This window comes from Pelophylax lessonae (genome assembly GCF_965119305.1).
Source record: "Pelophylax lessonae genome assembly, chromosome: 7".
In the NCBI taxonomy this organism is placed as follows: Eukaryota; Metazoa; Chordata; class Amphibia; order Anura; family Ranidae; genus Pelophylax; species Pelophylax lessonae.
Genome location: NC_138774.1, coordinates 8,070,994 through 8,087,496, shown reverse-complemented (window position 1 = coordinate 8,087,496; position 16,503 = coordinate 8,070,994). Strand labels below are relative to the sequence as shown.

Here is a 16,503-nt window from a genome sequence, read left to right as displayed (position 1 = left end):
ATATATATATATAGGCTCTAAAGGCAAGAAGGGTTTAAAGTTAATAAAAAAAAAAACACAATTCATCTTAATTAAGGGTTAGTAAGGGGCTTTTTTTTCTCTCTTTGATATATATATATATATATATATATATATATATATATATATATATATATATATATATATATATTTTTTTTTTTTTTTTTTTTTGCACATAATAATTACTTTTTGAATGAAAGGTACACAAAGAGATTTAATTTTATAAATGAATGCAGAGCAGAACCTGGGCTGTTACAGGACAGCTCAAACTTGTAGATTATACAAAAAGAACATGGTCTGCCTTTGTAATTATATAATACTTTTTATAATTTTTTAAATTTATAAAAATGTACTGTACATGTTTTACAGTTAAAAAACCTAAATACATTTACCTGCAATTTTAATTCTGTGATTTGTCTCTTTTACTAACATATTTTTACTGGCACAAAAAGAAATCTGTTTTCTTGTTGATGTATTATTATTATTAGTAGCAGTATTATGTTTATTATTGTACTTTTTTAGATTATTATTACATAAAATCAAGTTTTCTAAGTTTAATGTCTTATACACTAGCATTATTCTATTTGGCCACTAGAGGGTGATATATGCAAATATTTTCACTATGTTCTAGGAACAATGTGATCCTGTGTTCAGTTAAAGACACAGTAAACTCTTTTTTGGATTTGTACCTACAGGTAAGTCTTTAATAAGGAACAGGTACATTATTTATTTATTTCAGGTACTTATATAGTGCCATCTATTTACGCTGCACTTTACATATACATTGTACATTCACATCAGTCCCTACCCTCAAGGAGCTTACAATCTAAGGTCCCTAACTAGCATTCATACACATAATAGGGCTACTTTAGACCGTAGCCAATTAACCTACCAGCATGTCTTTGGAGTGTGGGAGGAAACCGGAGAGCCTGCAGGAAATCCACCCAGGCACCGGGAGAACATGCAAACTCCAGGCAGGTAGTGTCGTGGTTGGGATTTGAACCAATGACCCTTTTGATGTTAGGTGAATGTGCTAACCACTACACTACTGTCCTGCCCGCTACACCACTCTCCTGCCCACCGCACCACTGTGCTGCCCACTGCACCACTGTCCTGCCCACTATACCGCTGTCCTGCCCACTATACCGCTGTCCTGCCCACTATACCGCTGTCCTGCCCACTATACCGCTGTGCTACCCACTACACCACTGTGCTGCCCACTCCACCACTGTGCTGCTCACTACACCACTGTCCTGCCCACTATACCACTGTCCTGCCCATTACACCACTGTGCTACCCACTACACCACTGTGCTGCCCACTACACCACTGTGCTGCCCACTACACCACTGTCCTGCCCATTATACCACTGTGCTGCCCACTACACCACTGTGCTGCCCACTATACCACTGTGCTGCCCACTATATCACTGTGCTACCCACTATACCACTGTGCTGCCCATTACACCACTGTGCTGCCCACTACACCACTGTGCTGCCCACTACACCACTGTGCTGCCCATTACACCACTGCCCTGCCCATTACATCACTGCCCTACCTATTACACCACTGTCCTGCCCATTACACCACTGTGCTGCCCACTACACCACTGTGCTGCCCATTAAACCACTGTGCTGCCCACTACACCACTGTCCTGCCCACTACACCACTGTGCTGCCCACTACACCACTGTGCTGCCCACTAAACCACTGTGCTGCCCACTACACCACTGTCCTGCCCACTACACCACTGTCCTGCCCATTACACCACTGTCCTGCCCATTACACCACTGTCCTGCCCACTACACCACTGTGCTGCTCACTATACCACTGTCCTGCCCACTACACCACTGTCCTGCCCAGGTACAGCAAATATCTCCTAAACTTGCCAGTGACGTCACTGTTGCATGCACACTGAAAGTCAAGCAATTTTATTTTTTGTTTGTTTAATGATACAGTTTATATCACTTTAAAATGTATCCAAATGCAAATCTTTTTTATTCTTATAAACACTTTTTTTTTTGTCCCATAGCCACAACAGGAAGTGAGAAGTGAGGGAATCCTGGGGTGTCACCAGAACTAGTGTCCCCATTGGAAGATTTCTCCTTCTATTCCTGTTCTGGTGACAACTCAAAATCTGGGATTTTATTTCATTTTCTATGAGAACAGAAACAGAGGGAGGGGGGCACAGACAGCAATAAAAAATTAATCCCCCTCCACTCCATCCAAAATAAAAAAAATAAAAAAATGCCTTTAGTTATATATTAACATGCTGACAGTTCCACTTTAAAGCCATCAACGATGTTTTCCAGATCTCCACATGGAATATTTTAGCATTTTAGAAAGCAGGCAGTGGCCTGAGGGCATCAAAAACTGCGTCTCCATCCCCGTACGGCGGCTCTTCTGTCTTACTGTACATTTTCTTTGAACTTGTTACATTAACATATCAGCCGGTTCAGCTCCTGCACCCCCTATGGACCATGTTTTGGTCTGTTTATTCGGTAATAACTTTGTCAATATAAAATAATACATTTATTTTTATTTATTTATTTATTTATTTTTAACCAAACAAGGCCTTCCTTTGGTTAAATTTTATTTTTATGCGCAGACAAAATATGTAGAAAAAAAAATATTTATTTAAAAAATTTTATTTTTCTATTTGTTTTTTTTTTTTTTTTGTTTTTTTTATTAAAAGTAAACTCTTTACTGTATAATTTGTAGTTCAACATGTTTTTTTTAAATAAATCACATGTAACTGTACCAATCTAATCGTTTTCTTCAATGTTCAATGTACAAAGTATTATTCCTTGATGTTCAATGTACAAAGTATTATTCCTTGATGCTATGTTCAATATTTCTTGTATGACCATGCAGACGAGTATGTAACCCCAATAGTACCTACCTTGTTGTTTATTTGTTTATTCCTTTTGAAAACTCAATAAAAATTGAATAAAAAAAAAAAAAAGGTTTAAAATAGTTTAAAATGACACGAACATTATGATTGTGGTACAATGCATTGCCAAATAGTTACAAATGTACCCGTCCACATGGGAAGGTGGTATCCGGGGCACCCCTTTTTTGTTTGGGCGGGGGGTTTCCAGATTTCAATATTCTTCCCTCCTACAACCACAACGCCTGGGATGGGGAGAAGAGGGCCCTCGTCCTCATCAACAGTTTACCAATTGTGGACGGTTGTTATCTCCCGCCGGCTCGAAAAACCCAATACTGGAGTGATTGCCTGCAGCTGCAGATCATCCCGCTACAACCACTTCTCCGAGCCGACATACGGGTACATCAGTTTGCGGGAAGTGGTTGAAAAAATATTCAATATATTTCTTTTTTTTTTTTTCAAAATGATCTTTATTAGAATTTAACCTGTTCCTGACCGCACTCCGCCAATTTACTGCAGCAGTGTGGCTCTCCTGCGCAAACTGACGTAGTCCTATGTCGGTCGTACGCCTGCAGCTATGTGGCAAACGGGCACCACTGGCGGCGCGTTCCCGCGCCCACTAAGCAGCGGGGACTCCAATGCACGGGGCAGGCAGCTCCGATTGCTGTCTGACACCCGCGATCGATCCCCGATGAGAGAGAAGGACGGTCGGATGTTGTAAACACAACTGACCGTTCTTCTCCCTGGAAAGATCACAGAGCTCCTGTGATCCTTCTATATAGGAACACAAGTCTCTATGGTAATTTCACAAGCCACGCCCCCCACAGTTAGAATCACTCCCCTAGGCTCACATTTACTGTAACCCCTTGATCCCCCACTGTGTTAACCCATTCCCTGCCAGTGTCATTAGTACAGTAACAATGCATATTTTTAGCACTGATTACTGTAGTAATGTCAATGGTACTCCCAAAAGTGTAAAAAATGTCAGTTAGGGCTCCGATCTGTTCGCCGCAATGTCGCAGTCCCGCTAAAAATCGCAGACCGCCCCCATTACTAGAAAAAAAAAAAAAAAACAATAAAAATGACATAAATCTTTCCCCTAGTTTGTAGACTCGATAACTTTTGCGCAAACCAATCTAAATACGCTTATTGTGATTTTTTTTTACCAAAAATATGTAGCAGAAAACAAATTGGCCTAAAATGTAAAAAAAATTAGATTTTTACATTTTTTTTTTTTTTAGAAAGTTATATAGCAGAAAGTGAAAAAAATATAGTTTTTTTTTTTCAGAATTGTCGCTCTTTTTTTGTTTATAGCGCAAAAAATAAAAATCGCACAGGTGATCAAATACCACCAAAAGAAAGCTCTGTTTGTGGGGAAAAAAAAGACACTAATTGTATTTGGGTACACCGTCGAACGACCGCGCAATTGTCACTTAAAATAACACAGTGCAGTATCGCAAAAAATGTCCTGGTCATTAAGGGGGGCAAATCCTTCCGGTCCAGAAGTGGTTAAAAAATTAAAAAAATGGCGTCCCTTGATGTAAATCCATCGTCAATCACATCGCCCGCCGACCCGAAAATAAGAATAAATCAAAAACTCCTGGGAGGCCTCGCACTGAATGCCTCCTCTGCACTTTGACATTTAAGGGGCGGGGCCACCTAGCTACGTCATCAAGTGGCACCTCCCTCTTCTGACATCAGGGACTGGTGCATGCTGGGCATGTGATCTCAGAAGGGGTTGTCACATGCCCAGCAGCCCCAAAGCACACCCCCACCCCATTATGAGGGCATGTGACCTGGTATGGTTCAGGGGGGGGGGGGTGCTCGCTCTCCTCCCCCCCTTCCTGACCTGCCAGGCTGCATATCTAGATAAGGGTCTGGTATGGATTTTGGGGGGCATGCAGTTTTTTTCTTTGATTTTTTTTTTTTACCAGCAATTTTTTACTGTTTAGCTATCAGTGGGGAAGCCCATTGAAAGTTGATGACCAGTTTACACTGCAAAGCTTTGCCCAATCAGGGCGCAGAATGCACTGTGTGGCGCTCAGTGCATTGCAGAGTGTGAACACGCTTCAAATTCGGGTGTTTGGCGAATGGCTGAACAGGCAAACGTTCGGCCCGAACTCATGCCCAATCGTTCGCCCATCCCTACTAATAAACTGGTCCATAGCAGAAAAGTTAAATTGCTCTGCTCCATAGGAGGGTGTAAAGGGAGTGGGGGGGGGGGGGGAGCTGAACTGGTAAGAAGCTTTTAATCCCAGAATCAATGGGAGAAATGTTTGTAACCCACCTGTGTCCACTCATTGGTCTGCGTGTCGTAAGACTCCACCGCGTTGAGGTACGTTTGCCCGTCATATCCGCCCACAGCGTACAATCTGTCACCGAGTGCGCAGACTCCGACGGCATCTCTGGGAACGCTCAGCGGGGCCACAGTCGTCCAGTTGTCCGTTTTCGGGTCATATCTTTAATTGGAGCAAAGTTTTGTTAGGTCAGTTTTGTAAGCAATACCAGTATATGAATTAAAGTAGACTCAACGTTAAAGTTTAAAATACTATATTGTCAAAAGTATTGGGACACCTGCCTTTACACACACATGAACTTTAATGACATCCCAGTCTAATGCCTCGTACACACGCAACGATTATCGGCCGACCGATCGGCCGTCTTTTGTCCAAGTTGTGTTTTGTTGGTTGGAATGTGCCTAGACTGCACACGAAATTTCTCGGCCAACAAAAATATACTTCAGAAGTGATGTCATGTGATGGTTTACTTTCCGTGTGTTTTTTCTTCTCTGAGCATGCCCAGTCTTGCTCATCAGATTTTTGTCTGCCGAAATCTGTACTGACTGACCAAAAATCGGCCGTTGTGTTGACAGCCCAAAAAATTTTTATAGCCTGCACACTAGATTTTATTCGGCCGAAAAGTCGGTTGTCGAAAGCATCATACTAACAAGCCGAAAATCGACCGATCGGACATTGGCCGAAAATTCATGGCCAATAATCGATGCGTGTGTACGAGGCATTAGTCCGTAGGGTTCAATATTGAGTTGGCCCACCCTTTGCAGCTATAACAGCTTCAACTCCTCTGGGAAGGCCGTCCACAAGGTTTAGGAGTGTGTCTATAGGAATGTTCGACCATTCTTCCAGAAGAGCATTTGTGAGGTCCTTTTCTGGACTCTCTCCAGAGAAGGACCTCACAAATACGCTTCTGGAAGAATGGTGAAACATTCCCATAGACACACTCCTAAACCTTGTGGACGGCCTTCCCAGAAGAGTTGAAGCTGTTATATATTCCATTCAAATCAAATTGCATTCAAATCAAAATTATTCAAAATTTTAATTTTGGAAGATGGTTATATCCTTTATATTCCATTCTATTCTTTTATTTTCTATTCTGTTCTGTTTTACTCTATTATATTATATTCTATTCTTTCATTTTCTATTATATTCTTTTCTTTTCTATTCCTTTATTTTCAATTCTATTTTATTTTCTTCGGAAATTCAAATTCAATTCAAAACCAATTTGAAAACTATTCAAATTTGATTTGAAAACGACGTATTTGAATTTCGCCTGAAATTTTGTTTCATTATTTTGAAATTGTTTAAATTAGTTGAATAACAAAAATGTTGTCCAAATTTAAATTTGAAACTAAATGAACTGCACATGTCTACTCCTTGTTGAATGGGCTTCCAGTGGCGACTACAAGTGATCGTTTCAACCCACATTACACAGGTGCGGTTCACTGTTGTTACCATCGGGAAACCCACCCTGAGAAATACGATGCTGCCATCCCCGGAGAACATGTAGGCAAGAAGTGTATTTAAGGCCCTGGCTCCCAAGTTTTGGCGAGTGGACAGGGTAGGGATAGGAATCCTGTCTGTGAGGGACAGCATAAGTACTACGGAAAGGTTCCTGATGAGGAGGGTAAGGGTAGGGCCTTATCACTTCTGGACTGACTCCCGATTGGGACCAGATGACCAGGCAGCAGTTTGCCCCCTCTCAACAGACGCTGTCAGTCCGGCTGTAATCTACTTTGACTCGCTACTGAACCGTGAGTGCGCCCAGCTTCTATGGTTTCCTGGGTCATTGGGGAAGCTATCCTATTGGATGCTGGGTGACAGTCCCATTAGGCTTGTTGTGAACTGTTGTTGGATCCTTTCAATACTGTTCAATTCTATTGCACTTGCCCTCTTGGGTCAGGCAGAGCCTATTTAAGGCCCTGGCTCCCAAGTTTTGGCGTGCTTTGATGAGTGGACAGGGTAGGGATAGATATCCTGTCTGTGAGGGACAGTATCAGTACTAGGGAAAGGTTCCTGATGAGGAGGGTAAGCGTAGGGCCTAATCACTTCTGGACTGACTCCTGATTGGGACCAGATGGCCAGGCAGCATTCTGCCCCCTCTCAACAGAGGCTGTTAGTCTGGCTGGAATCTACTTTGTCTCGCTACTGAACCGTGAGTGTGCCCAGCTGGGTGGCTGTCCCATCAGGCTTGTTGTGAACTGTTGCGGCATCCCTTCAATACTGTTTAATTCTATTGCACTTGCCCTCTTGGGTCAGACAGAGCCTATTTAAGGCCCTGGCTCCCAAGTTTTGGATAGTTTGCGGGGTAGGGATGGGTACCCCATCTGTGAGAGACAGTATCAGTACTAGGGAAAGGTTCTTGATGAGGAGGGTAAGCGTAGGGCCTAATCACTTCTGGACAGACTCCCAATTGGGACCAGATAGCCAGGCAGCATTCCGCCCCCTCTCAACAGATGCTGTCAGTCCGGCTGGAATCTACTTTGTTTCGCTGCTGAACCGTGAGTGCGCCCAGCTTCTATGGTTTCCTGGGTCATTGGGGAAGCTATCCTATTGGATGCTTGGTGGCTGTCCCATCAGGCTTGTTGTGAACAGTTGCTGCATCCTTTCAATACTGTTCAATTCTATTGCACTTTCCCTCTTGGGTCAGGCAGAGCCTATTTAAGGCCCTGGCTCCCAAGTTTTGGCGCGCTTTGGTGAGTGGACAGGGTAGGGATAGGTATCCTGTCTGTGAGGGACAGTATCAGTACTAGGGAAAGGTTCCTGATGAGGAGGGTAAGCGTAGGGCCTAATCACTTCTGGACTGACTCCTGATTGGGACCAGGTGGCCAGGCAGCATTCTGCCCCCTCTCAGCGGACGCTGTCAGTCCGGCTGGAATCAACTTTGTCTCGCTACTGAACCGTGAGGGTGCCCAGCTGGGTGGCTGTCCCATCAGGCTTGTTGTGAACTGTTACTGCATCCTTTCAATAATGTTCAATTCTATTGCACCTGCCCGTGTGAATTATTGTCTCTGCTCCACACATCAACCTGCCTACAATCACCCAACCATGGAAGGGATGAAAATCAGATGTTCCAAACCTTCCACTATCAAAAACAAAAAATAAATAATCTCCTTCGATTTCTGCTTTGATGACCATGCAAGACATGAGGTGGGATCTGCTCCAGTGGTGGCCACAATGAAAAATTGAGGAGCCAAAAGATTTTGGTTGTAGTTGGGCCTTAAATAATGCTTCTGTTTGATGATGATGAAGATGACAATTGTTGTTGATGATGATGATGGTAATGATGACTACTTTACAAAAAGTTTACAGTTTGGTAAACTCTCCATCTCACCCACCACATCAGTAAATAAGAAAGAGATCTCTCCATTTTCTCACCTCTCCACACAATCTGATAGGCGGGAACAATGGTTGGATGCCGGGGCATCGTGTCCTCCAATGGCGTAGAGAAATCCATTGTATGTGGCCACTCCTACACCTCCCCTCCTCTTGGACATCGGGGCGCACATACTCCACTTGTTTGTGTGTGGATCAAAGCACTCCATGGACTTAAGACAAGAACTGCCGTCCCTGCCGCCCACCGCATACAGCCTGAAGGATGAAATCAATATACATGTGTTAGTCTTATAGATCAGAAAAGATGGACAACCTTTAGTCATAGGAAGACAACATACTGGATTAGTGGTGATAGTTCCCCAGGGGTCTACTGGATTAGTGGTTATAGTTCCCCAGGGGTCTACTGGATTAGTGGTTATAGTTCCCCAGGGGTCTACTGGATTAGTGGTGATAGTTCCCCAGGGGTCTACTGGATTAGTGGTGATAGTTACCCAGGGGTCTACTGGATTAGTGGTGATAGTTACCCAGGGGTCTACTGGATTAGTGGTTATAGTTCCCCAGGGGTCTACTGGATTAGTGGTGATAGTTACCCAGGGGTTTACTGGATTAGTGGTGATAGTTACCCAGGGGTCTACTGGATTAGTGGTGATAGTTCCCCAGGCGTCTACTGGATTAGTGGTGATAGTTACCCAGGGGTCTACTGGATTAGTGGTTATAGTTCCCCAGAAGTCTACTGGATTAGTGGTTATTGTTCCCCAGGGATCCACTGGATCAGTGGTTATAGTTCCCCAGGGGTCTACTGGATTAGTGGGTATAGTTCCCCAGGAGTCTACTGGATTAGTGGGTATAGTTCCCCAGGAGTCTACTGGATCAGTGGTTATAGTTCCCCAGGAGTCTACTGGATCAGTGGTACTGGATTAGTGGGTATAGTTCCCCAGGAGTCTACTGGATCAGTGGTTATAGTTCCCCAGGGGTCTACTGGATTAGTGGTTATAGTTCCCCAGGGGTCTACTGGATCAGTGGTTATAGTTACCCAGGGGTCTACTGGATTAGTGGTTATAGTTCCCCAGGAGTCTACTGGATTAGTGGGTATAGTTCCCCAGGAGTCTACTGGATTAGTGGTTATAGTTCCCCAGGGGTCTACTGGATCAGTGGTTATAGTTCCCCAGGGGTCTACTGGATTAGTGGTTATAGTTCCCCAGGGGTCTACTGGATCAGTGGTTATAGTTCCCCAGGGGTCTACTGGATTAGTGGTTATAGTTCCCCAGGGGTCTACTGGATCAGTGGTTATAGTTCCCCAGGGGTCTACTGGATTAGTGGTTATAGTTCCCCAGGAGTCTACTGGATCAGTGGGTATAGTTCCCAAGGAGTCTACTGGATTAGTGGGTATAGTTCCCCAGGAGTCTACTGGATCAGTGGTTATAGTTCCCCAGGAGTCTACTGGATCAGTGGTACTGGATTAGTGGGTATAGTTCCCCAGGGGTCTACTGGATTAGTGGTTATAGTTCCCCAGGGGTCTACTGGATCAGTGGTTATAGTTCCCCATGGGGTCTACTGGATTAGTGGTTATAGTTCCCCAGGAGTCTACTGGATCAGTGGGTATAGTTCCCCAGGAGTCTACTGGATTAGTGGGTATAGTTCCCCAGGAGTCTACTGGATCAGTGGTTATAGTTCCCCAGGAGTCTACTGGATCAGTGGTACTGGATTAGTGGGTATAGTTCCCCAGGAGTCTACTGGATCAGTGGTTATAGTTCCCCAGGGGTCTACTAGATTAGTGGTTATAGTTCCCCAGGGGTCTACTGGATCAGTGGTTATAGTTCCCCAGGGGTCTACTGGATTAGTGGGTATAGTTACCCAGGAGTCTACTGGATCAGTGGTTATAGTCTGATCACCCACTGTCTCAACCCCTTCACTGCCAGTGTCATTATTACAGTAACAGTGCATATTTTTAGCACTGATTACTGTAGTAATGTCACTGGTCCCCCCAAAAGTGTCAAAAATGTCAGTTGGGGGTCCGATCTGTCCACCGCAAAGTCGCAGTCCCACTAAAAATTGCAGATCGCCGCCATCACTAGTAAAAAAATAAAAATAAAATAAAAAATGAAATAAATCTTTCCCCTAGTTTGTAGACGTGATAACTTTTGACCAAAAAAATTAATATACATTGATTGTGATTTTTTTTTTTTTACCAAAAAAATGTAGCAGAATACAAATTGGCCTAAAATAATGAAAAAATTTGATTTTTACATATTTTTGGGGGGAATGTTATATAGCAGAATGTTAAAAATATTGTTGTTTTTTTTTCAGAATTGTCGCTCTTTTTTTGTTTATAGCGCAAAAAATAAAAATCGCAGAAGTGATCAAATGGCACCAAAAGAAAGCTCAATTTATGGGGAAAAAAAGGACATCAATTTGATTTGGGTACAGCGTCGCACGACCGCGCAATTGTCAGTTAAAATAACTCACAAAAAATGGTCTGGTCATTAACCACTTGCCGCCTGCCCACCATCAAATGACGGCAGAGCGGTGCCGCTCTTGTTCTGGGACGCTCCACCTTTCCTTTTCAATCTGCAGCTGTTGTATCAATTTCATAATTATCTATCAGCTGTGGCAGCTGCAGAGCTCTTATGAGGAAATCTGCTGGGCCTGCGTCCCTTTAGACGTGTTCCTATTAGGATTATCTCACCAAAAATGAAATTTTTGTTGCAGGGGATGCCAGAAATCTGACTTGTATCTTAGTGCAGACTTCTGGGAAAATTGGTGAGCCAATCACACAAGCAGGAAATGATGTTTCTGGGGGTGTGGTCAGTATACATTCTGTGTACAGAACAGCTCCTGGCGGCCATATTGTATTGCATTTTCAGAAAATTACAACAGCTGCAGATTGAAAAGGAAAGGTCATTTTTAATAACATTCAATCATGCTGATTTTTTTCCCCTACAAAAGTGGAGTTACCCTTTAAAAATGCAAATCACAGCAAAATCGCAGGAAAAATGCACTACATGCAGCTTCTCCATTGAAGTCTATTGAACCAAAAAAGCAGGAAAAAAGCACTGTTTTCCGCTTAAAAAAGTCCCCCGGCCCGTCCCTAAAAATGCAGAGGCACAAAAAATGCATTGATGTGAACGTGTTCCATAGGAACTCACAGGGCTATTTTTTAGAAGGAACGTAGGGGAACGCAGTTCCGGCACCTCCAAAACTAATTGTATGTAATGGCAAGGGGTGCTGGGGTATGCTGGAGGGTCTATTGATGCTGGCTCTAGGAGAGAGGAGATCTATTTTTGTGGAGGAATGGGGGTCTATTGTTGCTGGGAGGTCTTCTGTTGCTCGTAGGGGATCTATTGTTGCTAGGAATGGGTCTTATGTTGCTAGGGGGGGGTCAATAGTTGCTGGGAGGAATCTACTGTTGAGGGAAGGGTCTTTGTTGCTGGCTACTGGGGAATATATTGTTGCTGGAGGAGATCTATTTTTGTTGGGGGGGGGTATATTGTTGCTGGGGAGGTCTATTGTTGCTGCCAGGGGAATCTATTTTTGCTGGGGAGGTCTATTGTTGCTGCCAGGGGAATCTATTTTTGCTGGGGAGGTCTATTGTTGCTGCCAGGGGAATCTATTTTTGCTGGGGAGGTCTATTGTTGCTGCCAGGGGAATCTATTTTTGCTGGGGAGGTCTATTGTTGCTGCTGGGGGATCGATTGTTCCTGGTGGTGGGTCTGTTGCAGAGGGGTCAATGGTTGCTGGGAGGGATCTACTTTTGAGGGAGGATTCTAATGTTGCTGCCTGCCGGAGGGTCTATTGATGCTAGCTGCTGGGAGTTCATTGTTATTGGGGTGGATCTATTGTCACAGGGGTGTCCATTGTTGTTAGATCTCTTTTATTGCCTTTCTTGTTATCATTAAAAAATTCCAAATTATACTTGGTTCTTTATTCGCTAAAAAGGGTGGTACTGGGAGGTGGGTTAGGGGTGGAACCAAGAAGCGTTGCTCGGAGGTGGGTAGGGGGGAGGAGTCAACGGGTGACTCGGAAGGGAAGAGTTCCTGCACCTATTCTCTGAGAAAAAAAGCCCTGGGAACTCATGTTAAAAAATTGTCCTTCATTTCTGCAAAAAGCATGAAAAAAACGCATTGGCGTGAATGGAGCCTAACAATGTTCCCAGTGCGCAGACACTCAGCCTAATCCGTGCCAGATTTCCACGCATTTGCTGAGATGTCAGGATCCGTGCACCGCGTGCCAAGACCGGCCCTCCTATTTTTAGGGATTTCCTGAATAAAAAGTGATAAAGCGATAGCGATGGGTTAATGGCGAGTTTATATCGCCGGAATAAACAGCTTGTGATTGAGGGAACCGTTCAGCAGCTGCATAAATAATCAGCCGGGAGAGACGGCGGAGCTGAATGGCGATGTTGGAGGAGTCATTAATGGCGCAGCTGCATCCTTACACAAAGGGCACATGAAAGAAATGATATTCTGCTGCAATTAAGAAAAAGAGGTTAGAAAAAAAAAATCTGCTGCAGTCGCAATTCAGGAAAAGTGCTTAGTGCGAAAACGCCACGGAATATATTAAATGCCCTCCAATTACTTCATGGATTTAAAGGGCCGCGTAACCTAAAATACAAGTTATCTTTATATACAGCATCTTCAAAAAGTATTCATAATCCTTTGAAATTTTCAATATTTTGTCATTTTACAACCAAAAATGTAAATGTATTTTATTGGGATTTTATGTGATAGACCGACACAAAGTGGCCATAATTGTGAAGTGGAAGGAAAATGATAAACGATACAAATAAATCTGTGAAAAGTGTGGCTGCATTTGTATTCACCCCCCCCCCCCCCCCCCCGCCCGGAGTCAATACTTTGTAGAACCGCCTTTCCCTGCAATTACAGCTGCAAGTCTTTTTGGGGATGTCTCTACCAGCTTTGCACATCTAGAGAGGACATTTCTGCCCATTCTTCTTTGCAAAATATCTCAAGCTCTGTCAGATCGGATGGAGAGCGTCTGTGAACAGCAATTTTCAAGTCTTGCCACAGATTCTCAATGTGATTTAGGTCTGGACTGTGACTGGGACATTCTAACACATGAATATGCTTTGATATAAACCATTCCATTGTAGCTCTGGCTGGATGTTTTCGGGTCGTTGTCCTGCTGGAAGGGGAACCTCCGCCCCAGTCTCAAGTCTTTTGCAGACTCTAACAGGTTTTCTTCTAAGATTGGCCTGTATTTGGCTCCATCCATCTTCCCATCAACTCTGACCAGCTTCCCTGTCCCTGCTGAAGAAAAGCATCCCCACACCATGATGCTGCCACCACCATGTTTCACAGTGGGGATGGTGTGTTCAGGGTGATGTGCAGTGTTAGTTTTCCCCCACACATAGCGTTTTGCTTTTAGACCAAAAAGTTAAATTTTGGTCTCATCTGAGCAGAGCTCCTTCTTCCACATGTTTGCTGTGTCCCCCACATGGCTTCTCCCAAACTGTAAACAGAAATGTAAAGCAGGGTTAGGTTATAAACAAATCTCCCAAGCTTTGAAGATCTCAGTGCGCTGTTCAATCCATCATGGGAAAATTGAAAGAGTATGGCACAACTGCAACCCTACCAAGACATGGCCGTCCACCTAAACTGACCGGCCAGGCAAGGAGGGCATTTATCAGAGAAGCAGCCAAGAGGCCCATGGGAACTCTGGAGGAGCTGCAGAGATCCACAGCTCAGGTGGGAGAATCTGTCCACAGGACAACTATTAGTCGTGCGCTCCACAAATCTGCCCTTTATGGAAGAGTGAGAAGAAGAAAGCCATTGGTGGAAGAAAGCCATAAGAAGTCCCATTTGCAGTTTGGGAGAAGCCATGTGGGGGACACAGCAAACATGTGGAAGAAGGAGCTCAACTATTTGGCCTAAAAGAAAAAGGCTATGTGTGGGGGAAAACTAACACTGCCCATCACCCTGAACACACCATCCCCACTGTGAAACATGGTGGTAGCAGCTTCATGGTGTGGGGATTTTTTTCTTCTGCAGGGACAGGGAAGCTGGTCAGAGTTGATGGGAAGATAGATGGAGACAAATACAGGGCAATCCTAGAAGAAAACCTGATAGAGTCTGCAAAAGACTTGAGACTGGGGCGGAGGTTCACCTTCCAGCAGGACAACGACCCGAAACATCCAGCCAGAGCTACAATGGAATGGTTTACATCAAAGCATATTCATCATGTGTTAGAATGGCCCAGTCACAGTCCAGACCTACAGTCAGGTCCATAAATATTGGGACATCGACACAATTCTAATCTTTTTGGCTCTATACACCACCACAATGGGTTTGAAATGAAACAAACAAGATGTGCTTTAACTGCAGACTTTCAGCTTTAATTTGAGGGTATTTACATCCAAATCAGGTGAACGGTGTAGGAATTACAACAGTTTGTATATGTACCTCCCACTTTTTAAGGGACCAAAAGTAATGGGACAGATTAACAATCATAAATCAAACTTTCACTTTTGAATACTTAATTGGCTGCTCAGCTGTTCCATGGCCAGGTGTGTGTTATTCCCTCATTATCCCATTTACAAGGAGCAGATAAAAGGTCCAGAGTTCATTTCAGGTGTGCTATTTACATTTGGAATCTGTTGCTGTCAACTCTCAATATGAGACGCAAAGAGCTGTCACTATCAGTGAAGCAAGCCATCATTAGGCTGAAAAAACAAAACAAACCCATCAGAGAGATAGCAAAAACATTTGGTGTGGCCAAATCAACTGTTTGGAACATCCTTAAAAAGAAAGAACGCACCGGTGAGCTCAGCGACACCAAAAGACCCGGAAGACCACGGAAAACAACTGTGGTGGATGACCAAATAATTATTTCGCTGGTGAAGAAAACACCCTTCACAACAGTTGGCCAGATCAGGATCACTCTCCAGGAGGTAGGTGTATGTGTGTCAGATCAGGAACACTCTCCAGGAGGTAGGTGTATGTGTGTCAAAGTCAGCAATCAAGAGAAGACTTCACCAGAGTGAATACAGAGGGTTCACCACAAGATGTAAACCATTGGTGAGCCTCAAAAACAGGAAGGCCAGATTAGAGTTTGCCAAACAACATCTAAAAAAGCCTTCACAGTTCTGGAACAACATCCTATGGACAGATGAGACCAAGATCAACTTGTACCAGAGTGATGGGAAGAGAAGAGTATGGAGAAGGAAAGGAACTGCTCATGATCCAAAGCATACCACCTCATCAGTGAAGCATGGTGGTGGTAGTGTCATGGCATGGGCATGTATGGCTGCCAATAGAACTAATTCTCTTGTATTTATTGATGATGTGACTGCTGACAAAAGCAGCAAGATGAATTCTGAAGTGTTTCGGGCAATATTATCTGCTCATATTCAGCCAAATGCTTCAGAACTCATTGGACGGCGCTTCACAGTGCAGATGGACAATGACCCGAAGCATACTGCGAAAGCAACCAAAGAGTTTTTTTTAAGGGAAAGAAGTGGAATGTTATGCAATGGCCAAGTCAATCACCTGACCTGAATCCGATTGAGCATGGATTTCACTTGCTGAAGACAAAACTGAAGGGAAAATGCCCCAAGAACAAGCAGGAACTGAAGACAGTTGCAGTAGAGGCCTGGCAGAGCATCACCAGGGATGAAACCCAGCGTCTGGTGATGTCTATGCCTTCCAGACTTCAGGCTGTAATTGACTGCAAAGGATTTGCAACCAAGTATTAAAAAGTGAAAGTTTGATTTATGATTGTTAATCTGTCCCATTACTTTTGGTCCCTTAAAAAGTGGGAGGCACATATACAAACTGTTGTAATTCCTACACCGTTCACCTGATTTGGATGTAAATACCCTCAAATTAAAGCTGAAAGTCTGCAGTTAAAGCACATCTTGTTTTGTTTCATTTCAAATCCATTGTGGTGATGTATAGAGCCAAAAATATTAGAATTGTGTTCATGTCCCAATATTTATGGACCTGACTGTAA

General features: G+C 43.7%; 1 protein-coding gene across 1 annotated transcript in view; it reads right to left on the bottom strand.

Moving 5' to 3' along the window:
• Positions 1 to 16,503, bottom strand: part of KLHL4 (kelch like family member 4) — a 131,821-nt gene that overhangs the window by 2,454 nt on the left and 112,864 nt on the right. The window contains exons 8-9 of the mRNA XM_082264350.1: positions 8,579 to 8,791; positions 5,194 to 5,365 (exon numbers count right to left, since the gene is read on the bottom strand). Of these exons, the coding sequence (XP_082120476.1) occupies positions 5,194 to 5,365; positions 8,579 to 8,791 (385 nt within the window). The remainder of the gene's footprint in view (positions 1 to 5,193; positions 5,366 to 8,578; positions 8,792 to 16,503) is intronic.